Here is a 22,507-nt window from a genome sequence, read left to right on the forward strand (position 1 = left end):
TTGAAGCCTATTTTCTTTTAATGTCTAACATGTTGAAAAGGGGAAGTATGAATTGAGATTATGCAAAAAATAAATATTTTCCAAATTAACCATCTTTGTTACCACTATCAAACAATCAAGTATCACATATACATGTATATAAATATGTTCATAAAAATAATTATAAAAATATCGAAAAATATAACAAAACAACAATCAGTATAAAGTTTCAATATCATTCCTCATAATGTGCACATGATGTCTATAGATGAATAAAGTGAAAACATATACTAAATAGTAATGTCATTAGCAGAAGCTCCTTGGTGTAAATCAGATCATTGCATCCATATATCACTTTATTTTCTTTAATATGCAGCTAAGACACTCATGATAGACAAAGTAAAGGCAGTTATAATCCCAATATGAAGAAACAAGAGATAGGTCTTCAGTTTTCCACACTAAAAAGAAGAAAAAAATATATAAAGAGAAATGTCATAATGATATATGCAAAAGCATTGATCGGAAACAATCATCTTTGTAATTATCTAGCATGCTTTCAATTGAAAATAATTCATGTTACGAATCGAATAGCAAATACAATAGAATGTTGAAATTCATTTTGCTGTCGTTAATTGTTTTCTTTTCCTATACGCAATAAAGGCAAAGCCGTAGATATTCCCTTGTAAAGCAGGTAAAAGTAATGAGTTCAAATTTCCTAATATATATGTTTGAAATAACGTAAAAGTTTTTATGTAACCTTTGCATAAGTTTGATATTATATCATATAGTTGTAATCGGACCAATTCCCAACCATTGTGCTATTTATTTATTTTCTTTTATCCAATCTTTTTTTCAATGTTGATGCTGATTTAAATTGATCAAGATTAAGCTAGTCATAAATAAGTAGCCTCCATCTCCATATTTTCAATAAAGTCAACAGAATCTATTATAGTTTTTTTAAAGAACATTTAATCTTATAAATTTTTTCTGTGCAATTTTAGCGAGATTTTGAACACCATTATAACTACTTACATATTGATCTTGTTCTTTCTTTTCTGATTCTTGTGCCTTCTTTTCGTTTTCATCAACATTTGTCTTACTTCCACCGATAGAATTCATCTTTGTATCATATGCTGTAACATTAAAAAGTCATTTACAGTTCCATTACAAAAATTCAAACATGATACGTATTTGATTTATGGCACTTATTACTAATATATTTAGTGTACTTATCGGAATACAAGTATACATTTTGTTCTCTTCATTTTTTTAAAATAAAGCACACCTTCCGAAATAAGACAGTAATTCAAGTTGTAAAAAAATACCTCTAGTCTAAAGGTCAACCAATCTTTAACAAAAGAGCAATACTTACATCCTGCTTCAGATTGTTTTCTTTTTCCTGTCCGATCAATGAACTCCAAAATAACTTCAAACGAAATCTGGTAAACGACAAATGCAACCAAGACATAGATAACATCAAACGGTACATGAGCATCATCAATAGACAGACCAATACCAATGGTGAAAACTGCAAAACATAATTATATTACTTTCTGATATATTTGCACGTTATACTTTTAAATTGACACAATTTGAAATAACCACATAATCCAGTAATAGAATAATTATTTTCACGGTTAACCAATTTGAAAACCCATTTTCGTATAATAAATGACAAATAGTTTTAGTTCGTTTCTGTGTGTGTTTCATTTTAATGTTGTGTTTCTGTTGTGTCGTTGTTCTCCTCTTATTTTTGAGGCGTTTCCCTCAGTTTTGGTTTGTAACCCGGATTTGTTTTTTTTCTATCGATTTATAAGTTTCAAACAGCGGTATACTACTGTTGCCTTTATTTAGCTTTAAAACGTAATGTTTTCGCAATAATTTAAAATATACATTTTGTTTATTTATGTTCTACTTTTCAATTCCAGTATTTAGTTGCTGACAAATTTTGTATTGTGTGTGTATCTGTGGTCTATATATATATAGAACTCAAGCACACACTTTCCCATCTCAACAACTAATATATTAATTACCTCCAAGAATGTAGGACAAAAGTCCCATTATCAAGTGGGCCCAGTTGAAATAAGGTCTGAATTTGTGTTTTGGTCCTGGACGCAGAAATCCACCAATGCACTGAAAAAGTCAAAATAAATTTGGTTAGATTGAGAAAGTGGTCAAATGTTTTTCCATTGTGATGTTTAATTATTTTATTGAAATTTTTAATTTGCTTTTCTTCCATAATTCATTATGAACAATGCCTTTAATGAATGAACAAATTTTCTAGCATTACGTGAGTACTTTGATAATTGTTTACTTACGTTTAAAACTGACACGACTGTTACAATCATTCCTAAAACAGGATGTGCGTTCTGGAAGCTAGATCCATAAATCTATTAAAAAATTCAAGATGTACATAGAAATTAGAATATATTTTCTGGATTAACTGTAACGTGGATAAAATTTTATATATATATATGAAAAAGAAACAAATGTTTGGTAGTATGCTTATGTACTTAATTGGCTGCATGATAAATTCACATTTGACAATGTCGAAACTTTTAAGCCACAGACAGGGTATCCAAAAATAAAGATTTTTTTTTCTAAATAGCCAAGATGCATGATGCACATTGTCGTTCTAATCGGAACTCACTTATATATAAATTGTCACCAAAATCATTACTTACCGTCACAAATTCATATCCAGAAAGGTGGACAACTTTCCAAATAGCACGAGTTAGGTAATTTGGATTGAATTCAAATCAATAATAAAGCATTTATTTCGTTTTCTACTTTAGTTTGTAAGCAAACTTTTCTCACATGAAAAAAAGATTATGTTTTTAATGTTGAACATATAATTTTAGTAGCAGTTTTTTTTAAGTAATACATTACCTGCATTAGTTTGCTTTTAGTTTTTTAGTATTCGAAACACCTACCTCGAATTCTCCTTCGAATATAACAATAACTGCAATCAAATTAAACAAGGCTGCAGCAATCATCAGTGCTCTGTGGACCTGTAATTTGAAATTTTTTGAAATAGAACTATAGATAGCCAAACTTTTTTTTTATACCAGTTCCATTTGAATCGTGACTGTAGAATGATCAATTCAATGGACTAAAATGAAGACATTTCCCCCGTAAAACTTCACTTCCTTGTCGATTAGTCTTCAAGTGTTGTTGCATTAGAAAACATATTACATTTGCCTACAGATGACATGTTGCTGCAAAGTTGATAGATTTTGACAATTTTCAAAAGGACAAGTAAACCAAGTGATTGGATAACTTGCCATATTGTATTATGAAATATTCAATAAACAAAGACATATTAATATAATACAGATATCAACCATGATGTTTAAGATTAAAAGAGTTAAGCCATTAGACTGCAAAGTGTAAACACGGGAATATTGATCAAGTGTGCAACAAAATCAACTGATTTCGACATAATCATTGCATATATATTTATAAAAAAAATGCATCATACGACGACGACAGTTTTTTTGGAAATATAACAGATTAAAAATGTTCATATCATTTGGATTTGATTACCATACCTGGATCCATATAGCTGCGCCAAACAACTTCTTGCTGATCCACATAGGCTTGTAATATCGTGCCAGTACAACACCAATACTACAGAAACCAACCCAGGCAATAATGGTTAGACATCCTGAAATTCAATAAAATACATCTTTGTATAACATACAGGAAACCTGTCTTGTCCCAAGTTAAAAACTTATCAAATAAAAAAAAGAACACAAATCATTATGAATCTAATGAATTATCTCAGAAACCTAAATAATCTCTTATTTCTAAAGATAGTATAGATTGATGTGCTAAATGCTATATACATCTTCACCATCGAATAGAGAGAAATTATTGCCTACTAATATATGTCGTTATTCAAACTAACTTGATTCAGTGTAATTTTTCAACAATTGTCAATTAAGACGGAAAGGTAAAACCATTATAATCGTGATCATAAAAAATGGAAAAAACACGTTTAATAATTTGTTGCGTACGAAGCATTTTTCTGGATGTACCCGGAACGCTCAAAGCCGAAGCTTAAAATTCGAAGATGGATAAGCACCGAAAATCGTTCAAGAGCTATATGTTAAAAATACCTAAAATAAATAGCCAAATGCATCTAAAGACAACGTTGCATGCCTAAGAATCTCAATAATACATCTAAACACTTACCATGTGCTTTTACTTTGGGCTTTCCTAATTCCCCTACATCCTCGTAGGTTTGTAGATCAACAACCTTTGAGGAAATACCCCAATCTTCATGTTCATGTTTTTCAGCTACAAAATATAAATAAATCAGTAAATTTATATATTATATCATTTTTGAATGGCTCTCCGAGAGTTTGCAATATAATGAGACTCGTTTGATATATAGTATAAGGACACTAAGTCAAAGTGAAAAACAATTGATCGTGCGTTGAACTCGTTAAGTCATTCAATATCAACGCAAAGGAATTAACATCTCTTTGAATATTAAATTTCTTATATGTTATTTCCCAAAGAAACTATTAACTTCCAAAAGCAACCTATTGATTTCTTACTTTTTGAATTGAATCATGATGACGATTCTTTCAATGGTGATCTTTAGTTGTATAACCTAGTTGCAATTGTTATCTCAAGCTTGTTCATATATTTTGTTTAATTTTCTATCATAAATAAAGGAAATAGTAGCATACGGCTGTTCGGAAGTCATAAATCAATTGAGAGAAAAACAAATCCGGTTTACAAACTAAAACTGAGGAAAACACATCAAATATAAGAATAAAACATTTAAATCAATAAATAATACTTACAATGCTTCATTCTTCCAATGGCCCAAAAAAGGTACCAATCAGTAAGGAGACTAGTAATCTGAGGGTCTGCTGTAGTGTTAGCACGTTGGAAAGAACAATCCAGTATACCATTGGTGTAAGTTCCACTTATTGCTGACAAACCAGTGGCTGGCTGCAAAACATAAAATACACTGATAATAATAAGGTCAAAAGTATTGAAAGATTATCATGTACAATTACCATAGCAGCATGGCAAATAGTAAAACACTTGACGTCCTGACATTGCAAATGTCTCCACAGACTAACTAGCAATAAATAGGATTTCAATGAGTTACAACTTGGTAAACATGTATATGTTAATAAACTTCCATTATGTCGATTTGTGGTATTATGAAATTTAATTATTATTATGAAAATGATGATAAGATAATGCTATGAAAAGAAAAAAATATGTGAACCAACTGCACACAGGAGCGTCAAAACAATTAATAAAATGAAACTTGGATTACCTTTATACATTTTTCTCTATATAGATGGTGTCCCCGCACCAACAATAAAATAATTCTTAATTTGGTAAGTATAATGTACTCATCTATCTTATCGAATAAATGTAATAACAACAAAAGGGATGACCGTAAAACCTTTGAACTTTTGAAGTAAGATTCCAGCAGCACCTGCACATATAGCATACACATCCCAGTGTGTATGATATTCGAGAGCGTTCGTATGCTTTCTTAATTTCATTAATAGAGGGTTGTTGCTTACAAGGACGTTATTCAACCAAAGGTTCCGAGTGGTTAAGTTGAAGTTTTTGCTCCGACGGTTATATAAAAGTACTTTTTCCGTGGATAGGGATACAGATTTTGCAAAAACATAACATACAGAGTTTTATTTACAACAAATTTTGATGTGATGTGGATGTAACTATAGTAAAACACAGGTGCGGGTCCAGCCATTTTAAAAGGGGGTTCCAACCCAGGAAAAAGGGTTTCAACTATATGTCCCCATTTAAACGCAGTAATCCAACCCCTGGAACACCTCCCCCTGGATCCGCCACTGCAACATAAAATTACACGATAATGTACTTACAGCTGTTGTCATTTCGTTGTCATCATCATCAACATTAAACGAATTAACGACGCTAAAGGTGTTACCATTGGTCATTACACATTCTGTTACACTATCATCGCCCTGTAATTTCAAAATAGTTGGTTAATGCACCATCGTCATTTAATGCTATGACAATAAGATACTGTACCGCCATTATGTAATGGTGTCAGAATCAATTACAATGAAACTAATGGCATGACAATAAATTACATACACACTGTAATTCAATAAGAATCAATTACAATGAAACTGTAATGGCATGACAATAAGTAACATACACACTGTAATTCAATAAGAATCAATTACAATGAAACTAATGGCATGACAATAAGTAACATACACACTGTAATTCAATAAGAATCAATTACAATGAAACTGTAATGGCATGACAATAAATTACATACAACTTTAATTCAATAAGAATCAATTACAAACAAACTGTAATGGCATGAGAATAAGTTACATACACACTGTAATTCAATAAGAATCAATTACAATGAAACTGTAATGGCATGACAATAAATTACATACACACTGTAATTCAATAAGAATCAATTACAAACAAACTGTAATGGCATGACAATAAGTTACATACACACTGTAATTCAATAAGAATCAATTACAATGAAACTGTAATTGCATGACAATAAATTACATACACACTGTAATTCAATAAGAATCAATTACAATGAAACTGTAATGGCATGACAATAAATTACATACACACTGTAATTCAATAAGAATCAATTACAATGAAACTGTAATGGCATGACAATAAATTACATACACACTGTAATTCAATAAGAATCAATTACAATGAAACTGTAATGGCATGACAATAAGTTACATACACACTGTAATTCAATAAGAATCAATTACAATGAAACTGTAATGGCATGACCATAAGTAACATACACACTCTAATGGCATGACAATAAGTAACATTCACACTGTAATTGTATTACAATCAGTTACAGTCAATCTCTAATGGTATAATTAGCAAATAACTGTATTGTGTTTAAAGCTCCGATGGCATCAATTAGTGATTTGATGGTTGCAAATCAAAATGAACGTTACAAACGACGTTGCATTAGAATAATCAGTTGTAAATCTGAGATGGTATGACAATCGGGTAAACCTGTTTCCATCAACTTGTAATGGTAAAACAATAAGATCGTTTGAATAAAAGAAGCCATACTATGTAGCAAACAAGTGCGTAAATAGTTTTGCACCTGGTTATCTTTGTTAATTATTTAATAATAACCAAAACGTTAATGAAAGATATTCTTTGCGTTCATCGGACAATAATTGACTGTTCACACCACGTCCGAGAACAAAGGAGTAGGTCCGGTAAGAACCGATTTTGGCCTCAAATTTCAGGTTCATCTGACGTAAGATTTTCAACACTTTTTAAACATTTAAGTGTTTTATTGGAATCAATTAGTTTATGTGAAAGACTTTAACTGATTTAGTCTTTAAAAACGATCCGATTCAATCTCAAATATGAAAAATCTTCCAAACATGCCAAAAAATGTCACTTTTTAGATGGTTTTTGTCAAAATTGAAAGTGGCCGCATCCGTGTTCATTCACATCCTTTATATATGTTATGTATTATCATAAAATACAACTTGCATTTCAATATTAAGGATGAACACGAATGCGACCACTTTCGTTTTACACGAAAACCGTCTAAAATTTAACTAAAATCCTAGAATTGAGAAGATTTCGGTAATTTAGCATGACTAAATGGTGGTAGTACCCGATATATGTGCATTGTATTGTCAAAAACAGCCCATAATTATGTAGCAGAATCTTTCTTCTGTCCAATAAATAACTAAAAGTTTACATTTTAACAATTTTGTAAAACTGCTACATTTGGGGTCAAAAAGGGGTCTTACTGGACCTTCTCCTTTTATAAACAAACATTTCAATATTCCGGTACAGTTCTTTGGAACAGTATTCCTGTTCGAATACAAAAAATAAAAACGATATAACAGTTCGAATGTTTGTTGTTGTAATTTCTTGTTTCTTAACTAAAATTGTAATTATCATATGAAACTTACCTATTATATAAAAGTCCATATATATATCTTGTGCATCTAACATTAAAAAAAATATGTTCATGAACCTATTATGTATGTTTTTCGCCTTTTGTTTTGCATAAAAAGTATGTATGTAAATGTATAAAATTTAGAGGGCATCAGGGGAGATTAGTATTGTACTCACTGATTTTACCCTCTTTAAATAAAGTATTTATTATTATAATATGTTACACTACCCTGGTCTACCGTCACTTTGTAATTTTACAAAGAATCAGTTAAACTTTCATCACCCTCACGGTAATTTTATGAACAGTAAATTACAATTTAGACTAGTCTATAAAAGTTGAAAAGTTTTCTGTCTTTCTGTGTTCTGAATAAGGATGAAATACAATACTTACAACCAAATGATTATACCAGACAATACAAAGTATTGTGTTATTTCAGTTTAAGAGGGAGATTCGAATAGGTGGAACTAGGTAAAACTTACAATGTCATGTTCCTTATAAACAAAACTGAAGAAGTACTAGTAGTAAGACTTACCATTTTCTTGTCACTCGAGAAGCCAACTGCAATATATTGATCTATAGATGACATTAATGACCCCTTTATAGTAAAGTCCACACCGGCTGATGTTTGTACCCATGTTATAAGATATGTACATCCGTCCCATGATCTGCAGTCACTAAAGCATCCTTTTGTCACACCACAACCCGAATCTTTAGAAAATCTTGCCTGAAAGATTTCAAAAGTAAAATAACAAAACTACCAAACTCCAATTTTCATATCGGAAAGTCCCTTATAAAAAAGTAGAAAGAAAAGCTCAAACACATCAAACTTAAAATTTCAACTTGTTTTCAATGATTTAATCAATTATATTGTGTTAAATATTTACATTTTATCTTTACTTGTATGACCTACAAGAGATCAGAAACATTTCTTTTGGACAAGTGACAGAAATTTATTAAAACAATTGCTATATATATATTTCAAAATACGGGCCACTTGTAATAAGGCACATACAAATAAACATGAACAACTTACATTTGCAAATAAGATAAATCCCAAAAGGAAGAAGACCGTTACAATGCCGGTAGACTCCATTCTTACTAACTACTGAAAGTGAAGAATGGCGATATCCGTTGGGCTTGAAAGTCTCCTACAAAAAATAAGATAATATTCTACATCTACCTGCCAAAAATTATCAGCTGAAAAAAATCAATTATTTTATCAGAAAAAAGGTAATCTTTTAAAAGGGCATAGCTATTGGTAACTGTAACAATATTGGCTATCAGTAATAGAATGTCGGTGTGATGTACGGGTAAACTTTTTATCATCGATTTTTGTATGTTTGATTGTATTTATTTGAATGTTTTCACAGAGTTATTAATCTTTTTTTGAATATTTATCAGTCATGTACATTAAGTAAAAAGAATATTCTACTTAAGTTGATGAATATAAAATGAAATAACGATGACTTAATTAACCTCATAATTAACATTGGTGCGTGCGAAATAACATTTGATATCAAGATAACCCAAACCCCAAAATTTTAAAAATAAGATATATGTATAACTACTTCCCTGCGCGGGTTCGGATATAAGTTTTTCAAAATGATTTTATTGATCATCCGTGAGATATCCCCAAATTTGACCGGCTCAGATTATTCAGCTGTTTTCTTTAATATTTTTTTTTAAACATTTTTATGAATTATAATGGCCATGCGAACCTTACAAACATTATTCTTCTTCTACGACACTGCTGTTTTTTTTACAAAGTTAACATAATTATTTTTAACCAAAAGTTTTGTCGAACGATACCATGATACAAGTGTATCATTAAAAGACCAAAAACAATCAAACCAAGGAGTAAACAAAGACTCGTAAAACCAACAGACATTTACGTCAACAATTATAAATGAAAATTAAGAAAAAACAAGAACTCCACTAAAAACTGTGAGTGAAATCAGGTGCTCCGGAAGGATAAGCATTTCCTGCACCGCATACGGCACCCGTCGTGTTATTTCTTTGTTCAGTCCGGTAATGACGGAAGGTCATTATGTCTGAAGAAGAATATCAGATATGATTTCTGACACACTTTTGTCATAATGGCCAATCAGCTCATGATGGCGACCGTAAAATTTCTTGAGTGATGACCTTAATTTGATTGATTCATAGCCCTGTCTTAACATTTTTTGAGAAGGCAGTATTCCTCGTTCAACAAAATCAACGTACTTTGAGCTAGCTCTAGAGTAACGTATCAATTGAGACACATAAAGTCCATATGCTGGTGCCGCTGGAATGTTGCTACACAGAAATGGAAAGTTGACTATAGGAAAATTAAAATCATCGCGTGTGTCATAAATTTTGGTATTTTAACCTACCACCAGTAGTCATTTCGAGAAAAAAGGTCTAAATATGAAGCAGATTTATCCCTGTTGGTAGTATCTTTAATTTCAAGTTCACTTGGATATACTAAATGTAAGTGATCGCTGAATCTATTATTATTAAGAGACAGTACATCATCAATATACCGAAAGGTGAAATTAAAAGACTGGGCTTATTTCTTTTCTCCTTTTTGTACAAGCCCTTGGATACCTTCTGCTTCATATGAATACAAAAACAAATCTGCAAGTAGAGGAGCGCAATCGGTACCCATTGGGATTCCAATAGTCTGTTGGAAGACCAAACCTCCAAATTCAACAAATATTCACGAATCAACAGTCGTGACATAGCTTATTAATTTGGTTTGTCTTTTGTCATTTATCTTATTTAACTGTCGAGCACTTTCCAATGAATAAGATAGGATTTTATAATATTAGATTCAACTGAAAATGGAAAATGACAATAGCATAAACATTTATTGTATTAATATTTACATCCTTCGGGACATAACTTTTTAAGTCTTAAAAAACTAAAATCAAATTTCACTTTAAAAATTTTGATGTCTAAAAAAGACTTCAAAAATATCTAATAAAGACGGTCGTATCGTTGCTGTTGAAGAGTGTCAGCTGTCATACAATCGTGTCTTGTAAAGTTTCAGCATGCTCAAGCAAAGTGAACAAACAATCGATCTATCAACAAACCATTTAAATCTGAGTACAAATAGGAGGAGACGTATACCATAACTTGAAACCGAATTGACAATACTTTAAGCAAGTCGGAAAACATGTCGTTTGCTTTTCTATATTTTTGTTTTGCTTCAACCAAGATTTGGGCGAATAAGACTTTTCCTCTACGTAACATCTACATAAAAGAAACTAAGAACCAAAACGAAAATAAAACTAAATCAAAATCCACGTACTGTTGAATTATCAAATTCCGTCTTGATATTCTTGAAAAAATATTCTATCAAAAACTAGAATTTCAAAATTTATAAAAACACAATTATTTTATTAATTTGAATTGAATATACGGGGTTATAGACTAATTTATTACATATCAGTTTGTTGAATATTACAATTTCTTACCTTCAGTCAAACAGTTCACATATCAGAATGAAATGTGAAGAAGGCGGGTTTAACTATATATACTGTTAGCATATCTTGTCATTTTAAAAGGCTAAAATTAGAAAAAGACTGGGTCGATTCATTTCTATACTTTTAAGACTGAATATACGCCAAGGTAATATTTACCTAGTTACGTTTTAAAGGGTCTATTTTAAAATTCGATCGTGATATGATTCAATAGACATCTCGTGGTTCGTACGCACCGAGTTAGTCATAATTGTACAAAAGAACACATGACATTTAGTTTAGATTACTACAGAAAAACTATTTAATGCAAGAGTAGAATACTAAAATGTTCGAACTTTCTTCTTCAGTTGACCTATTGAAAGATACTGCACGTTATTATGTCGTTCAAAGAAAAAAGTAATGATTAAACCTACCTCAATGAGATTTGAAGTCCAAAGACATTTGTACCGTATCACGATCGCTGAAACCAACAAAAAATAAAAACAAAGAATGTATAAATATTTGAATACTTGGAAAGCTTAGTTTCTTAAAAATTTCCATATGTATCAACGGATAGTTTTTGAAAGGTATACACTACATTGAATAAAAAACTTTCTCCGGTTCAGTATAGAATCCGCGTGATAAATCCACAGAAACAAGAATCCGCGTGATAAATCCACAGAAACAAGAGAGATGTACAAACAAACAAAATGCAAACCTCTCTCATCAGGGCAAAATCGAAAGTTATTCACTGACATTGTTGTGATAAAAAGACTTCTAATCTTGTGTCGAGAGTAGAAACTGAAATCTTACATTGTGGTGGAAGCTAGCTGTTTTAAACGCCGGATATGGTATGCAATATTGCTTCAGATGTAGAGATGAACCGGGAACGTGCAGGAACCTTTTCATTGGCAAGTCCGATTTACAGTTTATATCTGTAATTTGTTAATGCAACATTACTTTCTTACCCTTGTACAGGATATTTTCAAACATGTCAATCTTCAGATATGATTTATCCTAACTATTTTTACCCTACTGTTAACATATTTACTACCAAACTTTAATATATTTTGACCGGTAAATTTGTTATCAATGATCTGTCACAATATAAACATTCGGAAGTCGCGACGCATGTCGTGTTGTCTAGCATTCGTAACTTTAGTAAGTAGCAGGATAATGTTTGGTCTTTGATGTACCTGGGGTCAGGGAAGATCACTTCTAACCTTAAATCTTAAAAACAACTCTTTCTGACATGTAAAAAGTCCAGAAAAAAACAGTTTCCGTAGATCGTCATAACGAAATAAGGACATTATTAGATTTATAAACATACGTCATTGGCCAGCTGGACACACAAACATGGTACATCTTAGTTTCAATTTCATACTTCCGCATTTTTTGTGTGCTATTCTTTACTGAACGTGATGATATGTGGTTCTTACGGCTGTACTCAACATGCTATATTCGTATCCGACTAAATCAGAAAGGTTTATCTGCATGTGCGAATGTTATCTCCGTAATTTTATAGTTATTCAACAATCATGCAGTGTTCTCGAAAACTGTCCAAACCTTGTAAACCAAGGAAGGTCCTCTAATTTCGAAGAAGTTGTTTTCCTGATGTCCGCCTAAATGTTTGCGGTGGTTTTTTTTTCTTTTCCAGCTTTTTGATATTTAGTGTAGTTCCTAATTACATTGTATATCACCGCATAACTTTTGGACAAATTTGCCTCCTCTTATTTATAACATATGCTTAGGTAGCAAAAGTTTTACTGCTCATACAGGATCGCCAAATCTTTTCTTGTTGTTAGCATTATATAAGTGTGTAGTTCTAAAGACAACAAGGATAAACGAAATTTCTAGAACTCTGTTCAAGACAGTTTATGATGGTTATACTGCACAGCTTATTTGAAATAAAAAAAACATTTACCCGAACTACAAATTGTAAAGCCACCTGTATTTTGTTGAGAACTGTGTGTTGACCACAATATATGTCATTTTATTGTTTTATCATTGGACTGCTGTATCATTTAAGAATATAAGTAACATCTTCTTTCATTCATACACTTTAAGATCCGGTTAATATACTTAAAAATCAAAGACGTGATAACCAACCATTACTTGGAGAGATCAATTTTATTTCTTTCCCTAAAAAAGAATGTCTGAAGATTAATTTAAGAGAGATGTGCCTATTCATTTTAGAAAATGTAGGATAAACAAAAACTGTTATTATTTCAATGTTTGACTCCCCCTTTTTTCAATGTGTATTCAATCTTAATGACAAGTCTCAACTAAACGAAGTAGTTAAGAGGGACCATGGATAAACCAGGCAGTGGATGGCACATGACATATTTTTTTTCTTTAAATTTTTTCCATCTATTTCATATCACAAAGTCATTCTTTCTCAAAGTTTTTTTTTTTTTTTATTAACTGCAACAAACAAAGAGAAAAAAACCCACATAGAAAGCACTGAAAGTTCATTGAAATGGGAGATAACTCTTCATTTTGTACAAAATTTTGTTGCATTGTTTAGTGAACTTTTAAAATCAGTTTCTGAGCCATCCACTGTTGATTCAAAAATATCTTTGAAATATATATCCTTTGTATGATATAAATATTGCATTGGAACCAAAAATTCAGTGGGAAAAAAATATGTTGTGCCACCCATATTATAGGATTTGCCTGATATTTACTTGGACAGCCTCATAAATGATTCCTGTATAGGCACATTAGTACAATATGATCCTCAATAAAACTGCACTAGAGTGGTCACTAATCAAGACTAAATATTTAAATAGTCGCTATAAATACCAATGACCACAAATTAATCTAAAACTTATATTTATTTTCAGAAATGTCAATAAATAATTATCTTGTTTAACTTGAAGACATTTATTTAGTATTTACATGTACAAAAAATCCAGATTACAGATGTAATAGCGCAGTGAGAACAAAGAGATTCTGCGTATGTCAAGTGTTAAGCAACACTAGACTGATTTGTTCCTTCAAGGTACCATAATTCATTTTGAAGTGAAGTATATAACTGGTAAATATAGACCTTTTAAAAATCATTCATTCAGTATTGTTCGAAAAAGAATTACATATTTTGACGCACTTATGCATACCCATGGAAAAAATTGGTATATCTTAAAAATAAAAAATAGGATAAAAAATGAGTGGAGCCTTTCTGTAATAATTATTATGGATATATATATCATATATGATGCTTTATGAAATTAGCGTTTGACATATGCATTATTTTTATTGATGTATTAAATTTGTGATGAAAATATGATCGTGTCATATAATTTGACGGAATGTATAACATTTTGACCCTTTTCATGATGAAATTGAGCTAAAGTTTTATTTTATATTTATCATCCGAATCACTAAAAAATGATTTGGCCAACTTCGAGTGTTCATTCAGTGCTAAAATACGAGTGTTCATTCAGTGCTAAAATACGAGTGTTCATTCAGTGCTAAAACACGATACAATTAACAGTTGTCACCTTAAAAAATGAAAGCGATGTATTGTAAATCAGAGATAACTCACAAACTTTTTTAGCATATCGATTCAGTTCCATTTTGATAAAAGACTGTACAAGTTATACGTAATCAAAATGTTTTCATGACATACCATACTAAGCAATGTGTTGCTTATTTGTTTTGTAACGATTTCCACATCGATCTTTAGACGAGTGATTAAGTAATATACTATGGAATAAAATCAAAATTCTATCCCTTTTTTACCTTTTAAGTGCAGATACACTATTTGAAGCAACACTATGCCAGGTAAGGAGCAAATTGTGTTGGTACAAAAGGGACTGTCTTTTAGGAATTAAAATGATCTGTTCTTTAGCTTTAAAAAAAGTTAAATATAAAACAATTGATGACTCAGAATAGTAAAAAAAACTGTATTCTTTCAAAAGTGTTATGTGGGTCTAAGTGGGGTTTGAAGGCATGCGAATAATTTGTATATATCATTTTTATCAATGCATTACATCGGTAAAGAGATAAAAAAAAAAAATATACAAATAATAACAATATGTACAAATAATTAAGTGAGAGAGGTTACATAAGTTACAAGACAGGAGTACAAACACAAGTATTAATAAATTTTAATAAAGACAAAAGCTTCTTCAGAACTGGTTTTCTTGTACTTGACATAAGTTCAGATAATTTAACTGTATTATGACGTTTTGTAAAAAGATAAAAGACGATTAAAAAAATAAAGAATAAAGAATAATGGAATGCTATAAGATATAAGAAAATGGCGAAAAAAATAGAATACAAAATTAAAGTCCCCCTCTCGCAGTCTCTCATGTGTTGTCTGGATCTCTCTTTTCCCAAGTGAACCTCTCCTTCAAATGTATAGAGGTTGGTTGAAAAGGTCTAGTTTTTTTTATAAATTCATCTAACCAAAGATTAGTCTCACTACACAAATTCTTGATCTAACCTTTCTTTTTATAAGGACCAATCAATTATAGTTATGATTTCTGTGTTCTAATGTCCCATTGTATAATTCAAAATATATCTAGAATTCAATTTGGCAAACATTGTATTTAGCCATTGATTTTGAATACTTTTGTACTATTGAATGAGGGTGTATACAGTTCAGTTTAAGGTGAATTGGAAAATACATTTTATTTAAATATCTTATGATAAAGAAGATAAATATTAAAAATGAAAATCGTGACGATATTCTCATATGTACAAATTTGATGATCATTCATGTAGCTTTATATATATATTTATTTGCATGATGGATTTTTCCGGGATTGTTTAATATTTAACATGACGAACTTGTTATTCAAATCGAAATACTAGGTATGTAAAAAACACACTGAAAATGTGTTTATTAACACAGGATATCGCGACATCACCGATAGTGTTGAATTGAAGGACTGACGTCATCCGAACGGGGATTTAGTATATATATATATGCAGTGTTTGCATAGTGTGAATACTGAAATACAATTTTTACTAAAAATAAACAAACGAAAAATTAAGTTTATTATAAAATAGCTATAAAACTTGAGCGAATTATCACTGTTCAACTGAAAAATGAAGACATATCGGACCGGTTTAAAAAAAAACCAACGATGTTGGACCGTTTGTAGAGACAAGTCTTTAGACACATGTCAGATCGTCTATGATAAAGACAACTTAGATATAATAGTCTTATAGAAGATGGCTGGTGTGATATTTGATCGATAAATAAATACACAAAACGTGTAGCTTGAAGACAACATGCGCCATTTCATAGACACAACTGGAACCGCCAATAGAGACAATTTATGCCTCAAAAATGAAAACAACCCAAGGTACCGATCAAAGGAGAAACGATTCATACGATAAAACCAGACAACTTTAATATGAATCAAAATCTGATAATGCACACTGCTACCACAGATAGCAGATTTCTGATTTTGGATAGTAACATATAAAATGAAGATGAGTCAACAATTTTTATAGGTGTGTTGTCGGAGTATCCTGCTTTGATCATGAAAGGTCCACTCCTATAATATCATTTCAAAATATTGCAAGTGATGCTTATTGTTACTCTTAACTACGAAAAAACAATTTAATTATGTTATGGTTTCTGCACGTTAAACAAACAAACATTCACTCAGGCAAATGAACTTGCTTATAAGTTTCTATAAATGATGTTATCTAAACACTTAACCTTTAAAAAAGGAGAGTAAAAACAAGGACAAGTTCAATTGACGCCCCCTTTTATAATATTTGTAATATTCTTGATATCGTTTAAATTAAATGCATGAGGGCTCGTTTCGTGGAATTTTTTGGGACAAATATATGCTTGTCCGCATAACAGTCGATGTGTATACATTTCATCTACAAAAACTTCCATGAGACGAGCCCTTGTGGTTGATGCAGAAACAATTCTAATAACAGAACACTGGTTACGCCATTTACGCGTTATAACTCATTTATGTATCTTCAATATTATCATCTAGATATATATTTCGTTATTTGGATAAGCCGGCAGATTATTTTACTGTTTCAATTTGTTCATAAATGTTTTGAACTCAGAAAGCTCAATGTATCATATATATGTGACCGTTCTGAATATTGCCCTGCTATTTTATATAATCGATATCATTAATTATTAATTAAAATATATGCTTATGGCTTAGGTCTGACTGTAGCTTAATATCATAAAATAAGGTGATCATATGTATTTAGATATGATTGTCAGAATTATTTGTGTATTGTAATACTCTGCTAATTATGGGTCTTTGAATTAATTTTGATAAATCAACGGCTAACTGGGATAACATCATAGACTGTACGAGTTTTGATTGACAGATCGCAAAATACGATATTTCTACATTGGCATCGGAAAAGTATGAGTATAGTAGTATATACCTGAATGAAATGTACGTAACTAGCTCAAAATACTCGAGGACAATGCGTCTTAGAGAGATGTGAAAGTGACGTAGGAGGTGAAAATATGATCACGACTTCCTAAAGTGTACACTGGCACCTCTAGTTTAAGTACTCTTACGCAATGCTCTTACGCAATGCTTCGCATGTTCGATTAGTTCTTCGTATTTTGTACAATGTCACCTTTATTTCTAGATACTCGCATTGTTCTTCGTAAATTGTACAATGGCACCCTTATTTCTAGATACTCTTACACAAGGGTTCGCATGTTCGCATTGTTCTTCGTAAATTGTACACTGTCACCCTTATTCATATACTCTTACGCAAGGCTTCGCTTGTTCGCATTGTTCTTCGTAAATTGTACACCGTCACCCATATTTCTAGATACTATCACACAAGGCTCCGCATGTTCGATTAGTTCTTCGTATATTGTACAACGTCAGCCTTATTTCTAGTTAATATCACACAAGGCTTCGCATGTTTGCATTGTTCTTCGTAAATTGTACAATGACACCCTTAATTATTTCTATATGCTATCACACAAGGCTTCGCATGTTCGATTAGTTCTTCGTATATTGTACAATGTCACCTTTATTTCTAGATACTATCACACAAGGATTCGCATGTTCGCATTGTTCTTCGTAAATTGTACAATGGCACCCTTATTTCTAATTACTATCACACAATGCTTCGCATGTTCGATTAGTTTTTCGTAAATTGTACACCGTCACCCTTATTTCTAGATACTATCACACAAGGCTTTGCATGTTCGATTAGTTCTTCGTATAGTGTACACTGTCACCCTTATTTTTAAATAATATCAAATCGTGAATGCATCGCTTGTTGGCATTGTTTTTCGTAAATCGTATAAAAGTAACTGGAAATAATTCATACTGGTCAAGTGTCTATACAATCTGATCAAGCAGTTAATTAACTGCAAAATGAAGTTAATCGGTTTAATATGTATTTGGAAATTAATCGGATATATTGCGCTCCTCTATAAAGTTATCAGAAGAGATATTCTCTGCATTCATAACAAGAAACTTCTATTACTGAACATAATAGGAACAGAATGAAGTACAGCATGTTTATGTCTTTAGTGTGTTTATTGTCACTGACGGTGTCTGGTAAGTTACGTTTTAATGTTTATAAGAATAAAGTTATGTGGTATGATAGTCAATGAAACTACCAGCTATAAACCAAATTACTTTGAGGCATCTAACTATAGGTTATCATAGCCATGAAAACAACTCGGCATGACAATGTAGGACAATAAACGAGAAACAAACAGCCGGAACGTAAAAAAAACACATTTACGACAGACAGAAAAATGAGACAAATACTGAATTGAAGGCTCCTTCCTGACTTTGGATTTTCTATGAAATGTGGCAGGTGAAACTAATTTGCGAGCGCTAAATCCTCTCATAAACCTGAGAAGATGGTGACCGTGTAACAGTACAACAGAAGAACGAACCGGAAAGGAATTAAACACCAAAACGACAAAAAGTCTAAACACAGCCAACAAAATAAAACACATGTCATTTAGTGCCGATATAATGGTAGTACATGTGCAAAAGATTTATTAAAGCTGAAGTTTTGAGCTATTTAGACATTTTAAAATTTGATCATATGCAATGTTAAAAAGTTAGTCATAATATTGTTAAAATTCCTTAGACTTTTAGATGAAGCTGTGAAACTGTATTTTTTTGTCTAGATCAGAGAAGTTTTTGAAAATTTCCCATATGTTAAAATAATATCAGAGGAAATAAGTCTTGCCTCTTTTACTGGTTTTGAAGATTTGAGTAGCACCAGTTTAGTCTTCACGCAATTTCAGCCAGTTATAATTTTATAGAATAAATGATAATTTGGTCTAACATGGGAAAGAGTCACGGAATAAAGGAAAGATTTTAACTCTTATCTCTGCAACAAGGATCACACGAATCCAACCGTGCAAGACCCTTATGGGTAGTCAAGGTCGTCGTATACAAATCTGTTATAGTACATGGTCATTCAGCCTTCGCTATTTAATGATTTTCAGGATCATTTACCTTACCAAGCAGTCTATTGCAGAAAATAGCAGATTCAGGGTCCTTGAAGATTGCTGATAAAAGAGTTCAGCGTAAGTAGTTTGATTTAAATACTGTGAATTAGAAATTATTGCGAGGTTTTATTAATTCTAATAATGCGATTGTGTGAGTATCACAATAATGAGAACTCGCATTTTGATAAAAAAAAATAATACATAGATCTTTATGCAGATTTGCTTGTAATCGCAATAATTAAACTCGCAATGTTGTCAATTCGTGAAAAATCGCAATAATAAATGCACGTAATAATTTCTCAATTTACAATTTACGACTGAAATATTGATGTTTTTAACAGATTTTTCTTCGGTTGACAATTCTCATTCTATATGTTCAATTTCTGGATATTACCAGACAAAGAATCCATAAGGCAAACAAAACGTTACACAGAAAACTATGGTGAAAATTTGAAACTCGTCAACCAAAAACAATCGCTCTGAATTCAGATGATCACCATTGCTTGTAAATTGTTAGTGCATTTGATCTTTTCGTGTCTTTTATTAAAGAGTTGACATGATTCGCCAATACTTTAATCAATCAGAATTAATACGGAATACAAGTTTGACAAGTTTTGGTGCAATTTCAATTTATGCAGTTATTGGGTAAACGTTAAGAATCATTGGTCAGGTAACTCTATGTTAGTAGCTAGAATTTAATTTTTGACAATTAAAATACATTAAACTTCAAACACTAGTTAAAATTTAAACACTGTTAGCACATTATACAGTTTACATGTTAGATTAACTTTCTATTTTAAGAATGTTTCCGCCAACAAAAGTCAAAAAATAAGAAAATACATTGCCTTGATTTAGATTTTTTTGCTATTTTCAGAAAAGATGAACTTTGGTCGACAAAATGGAGATGGAAAGTCTTTTAATCAACTGGTATCTTACTTATATAATATTGGTAAAAAGTAAATTTGTTTTGAGTTTTGAAAGATAAAATTTGTTATGTCGTTTGTATTTGTTAAACTTTATTGATGACGGTGTCCATGAACTGTAAATTTATCAACACACATATATAATGACAGCATTGCAAAGACATCGTTCGTTGTTTTCTTACATTATGGTAGATGGTTAATAGATTTTTCAGTTATTCTCAGACAATATACATCAAGGGGGTACAATCTTTTCATTATTTCATTATATCAAGGTGATATCCACTGTCAATAAAAGGCAAAATCAAATACGAAGTGCATGGAAGAGCAATGAAAACATTAAGTTTCGAAAAGTTATGAGAAATACTGTTGAGATCTGCTGAGGCAATCTACGGTCTGGAGGGGAAACAAGCTTCAGTGTTTCGAAAAAATCAACATTTTAAAAGAGTAAATCTACAGAAAATGAACATATAAATAATATTTTTTGTCAACATAAACATGCACCTCCAAAAGTGGTGAATACAAGCTGGTGATACACTCGGATACGAAACGTCCACTAGGTGGCATCGATTTAGTTTTTGTCATCAAAGATTATGACCAGGCTTATAATATGGTATACCAGACTCGCGTTTCATCTATATAGCACGCATCAGTGACGGTATGGACTATTTAACACAATATTATACTGAGATACTTACGTAATTTTTGTAATTATTTCCTTACTAAGGTAACACAGACCAAGACAGTGGGAATATTCTAATTAATGTTTTTTAACTTTCAACTTTTTGTTTAACTAACTAATACCATACCAACTTGACCTAAATTGTTATCTCTTTCTAATGTTTTTCAAATAATCAATCACATGAAATAAGAATTTATCTGTTTTGAAGTTTAGAAAATATAAACCAAGTGTTATGTAAATAGTACGTGAAGTAAATGTTAAAAAATATAAGAATTTAGTCCTATATGTAAAGGTTATTCACCTACGCACTCTGATCTCAATAATTGACAAATTTACCACTTAATTAACTTGTATATCTCATTGTGTTTAAGTTTCGGAACTTTTACTAGTTTAACTGAATACATTCTACTTACTTACGCTTTAACTAACGCGTCTTTAATCTTCCAAGAAGTGTCGATACAGAATTGAACTGCCTAGCTTTATAAGTGTAGAAAACGACTAAATATAATATGGCTCAAAAAGTTCATTAGGTTCAGGATTCACACAAGTTATATCGAAATTACTCATCTGGTCATACGTACATTTTATAGGTTGTTCTTATCTTGTACTTATACACCAGTGCCTCATGTACGGAGAAGGGTTGGGCGATCACAAACATGTTTAATCAATCTTTGTTTGCCTTTATCAAGCCGAGAGCTAGTAGTCCAATGATTGTCTGCCATAAAACAATTACAATGTTAAAATTTCAAGTGTCAATTAAAGGTGTTGGGTTCGTTTTTACTATTGATCACGTTGGCTCTCAACCTTACCCTGCGACGAAGAGCATTATCACTGACAATCATGCAACATCTCCAAATGTTTATACGGATTGTGATTTGAACTAAAGGAATTTGATATATAAAATGAACGAGTCTAGCCCTTTAGCCTGTAAACATATTCGGCATACGTCGGTAATCTCGTCAGTTGTTTCATTTGAAATTATATCTGTTCTTAGATAGTCTTTGACTGCAAGACTGCACGATAGTCTTTAACAGCTTTCAAAAATCGTTTCAATTTCAAGCTTGACACGATGTGAAAAAGGTT

At 31.3% G+C, this 22,507-nt stretch overlaps 1 protein-coding gene and 1 long non-coding RNA gene across 5 annotated transcripts; one reads left to right on the forward strand and one right to left on the reverse strand.

The window, feature by feature from the left end:
- Window positions 1-21,948, reverse strand: LOC134706903 (putative ferric-chelate reductase 1 homolog). 4 transcript variants are annotated; one of them, XM_063566256.1, is made up of 13 exons: window positions 21,838-21,948; window positions 8,970-9,084; window positions 8,469-8,660; window positions 5,865-5,966; window positions 4,797-4,947; window positions 4,177-4,281; window positions 3,531-3,646; window positions 2,913-2,990; window positions 2,298-2,369; window positions 2,013-2,112; window positions 1,352-1,507; window positions 1,012-1,112; window positions 1-437 (listed from the first exon to the last, which is right to left on the reverse strand). In XM_063566256.1, the coding sequence occupies exons 2-13, from the start codon at window positions 9,027-9,029 to the stop codon at window positions 345-347; spliced, it is 1,326 nt and encodes a 441-aa protein (XP_063422326.1). In that variant the 5' UTR covers window positions 9,030-9,084; window positions 21,838-21,948; the 3' UTR covers window positions 1-344. The 4 variants fall into 4 exon arrangements, with proteins under 4 accessions (XP_063422326.1, XP_063422327.1, XP_063422325.1 ...); XM_063566257.1 differs by lacking the exon at window positions 21,838-21,948 and adding an exon at window positions 11,814-11,837; XM_063566255.1 differs by lacking the exon at window positions 21,838-21,948 and adding an exon at window positions 11,395-11,485.
- LOC134705009 (uncharacterized) lies at window positions 18,785-20,823 on the forward strand. Its single transcript, XR_010105460.1, has 3 exons — window positions 18,785-18,908; window positions 19,820-19,900; window positions 20,697-20,823. It is a non-coding gene; the product is annotated as an uncharacterized LOC134705009 (long non-coding RNA).
- Window positions 21,949-22,507: the final 559 nt, after the last annotated feature.

Source organism: Mytilus trossulus, chromosome 2, assembly GCF_036588685.1.
Source record: "Mytilus trossulus isolate FHL-02 chromosome 2, PNRI_Mtr1.1.1.hap1, whole genome shotgun sequence".
NCBI classification, from domain to species: Eukaryota; Metazoa; Mollusca; class Bivalvia; order Mytilida; family Mytilidae; genus Mytilus; species Mytilus trossulus.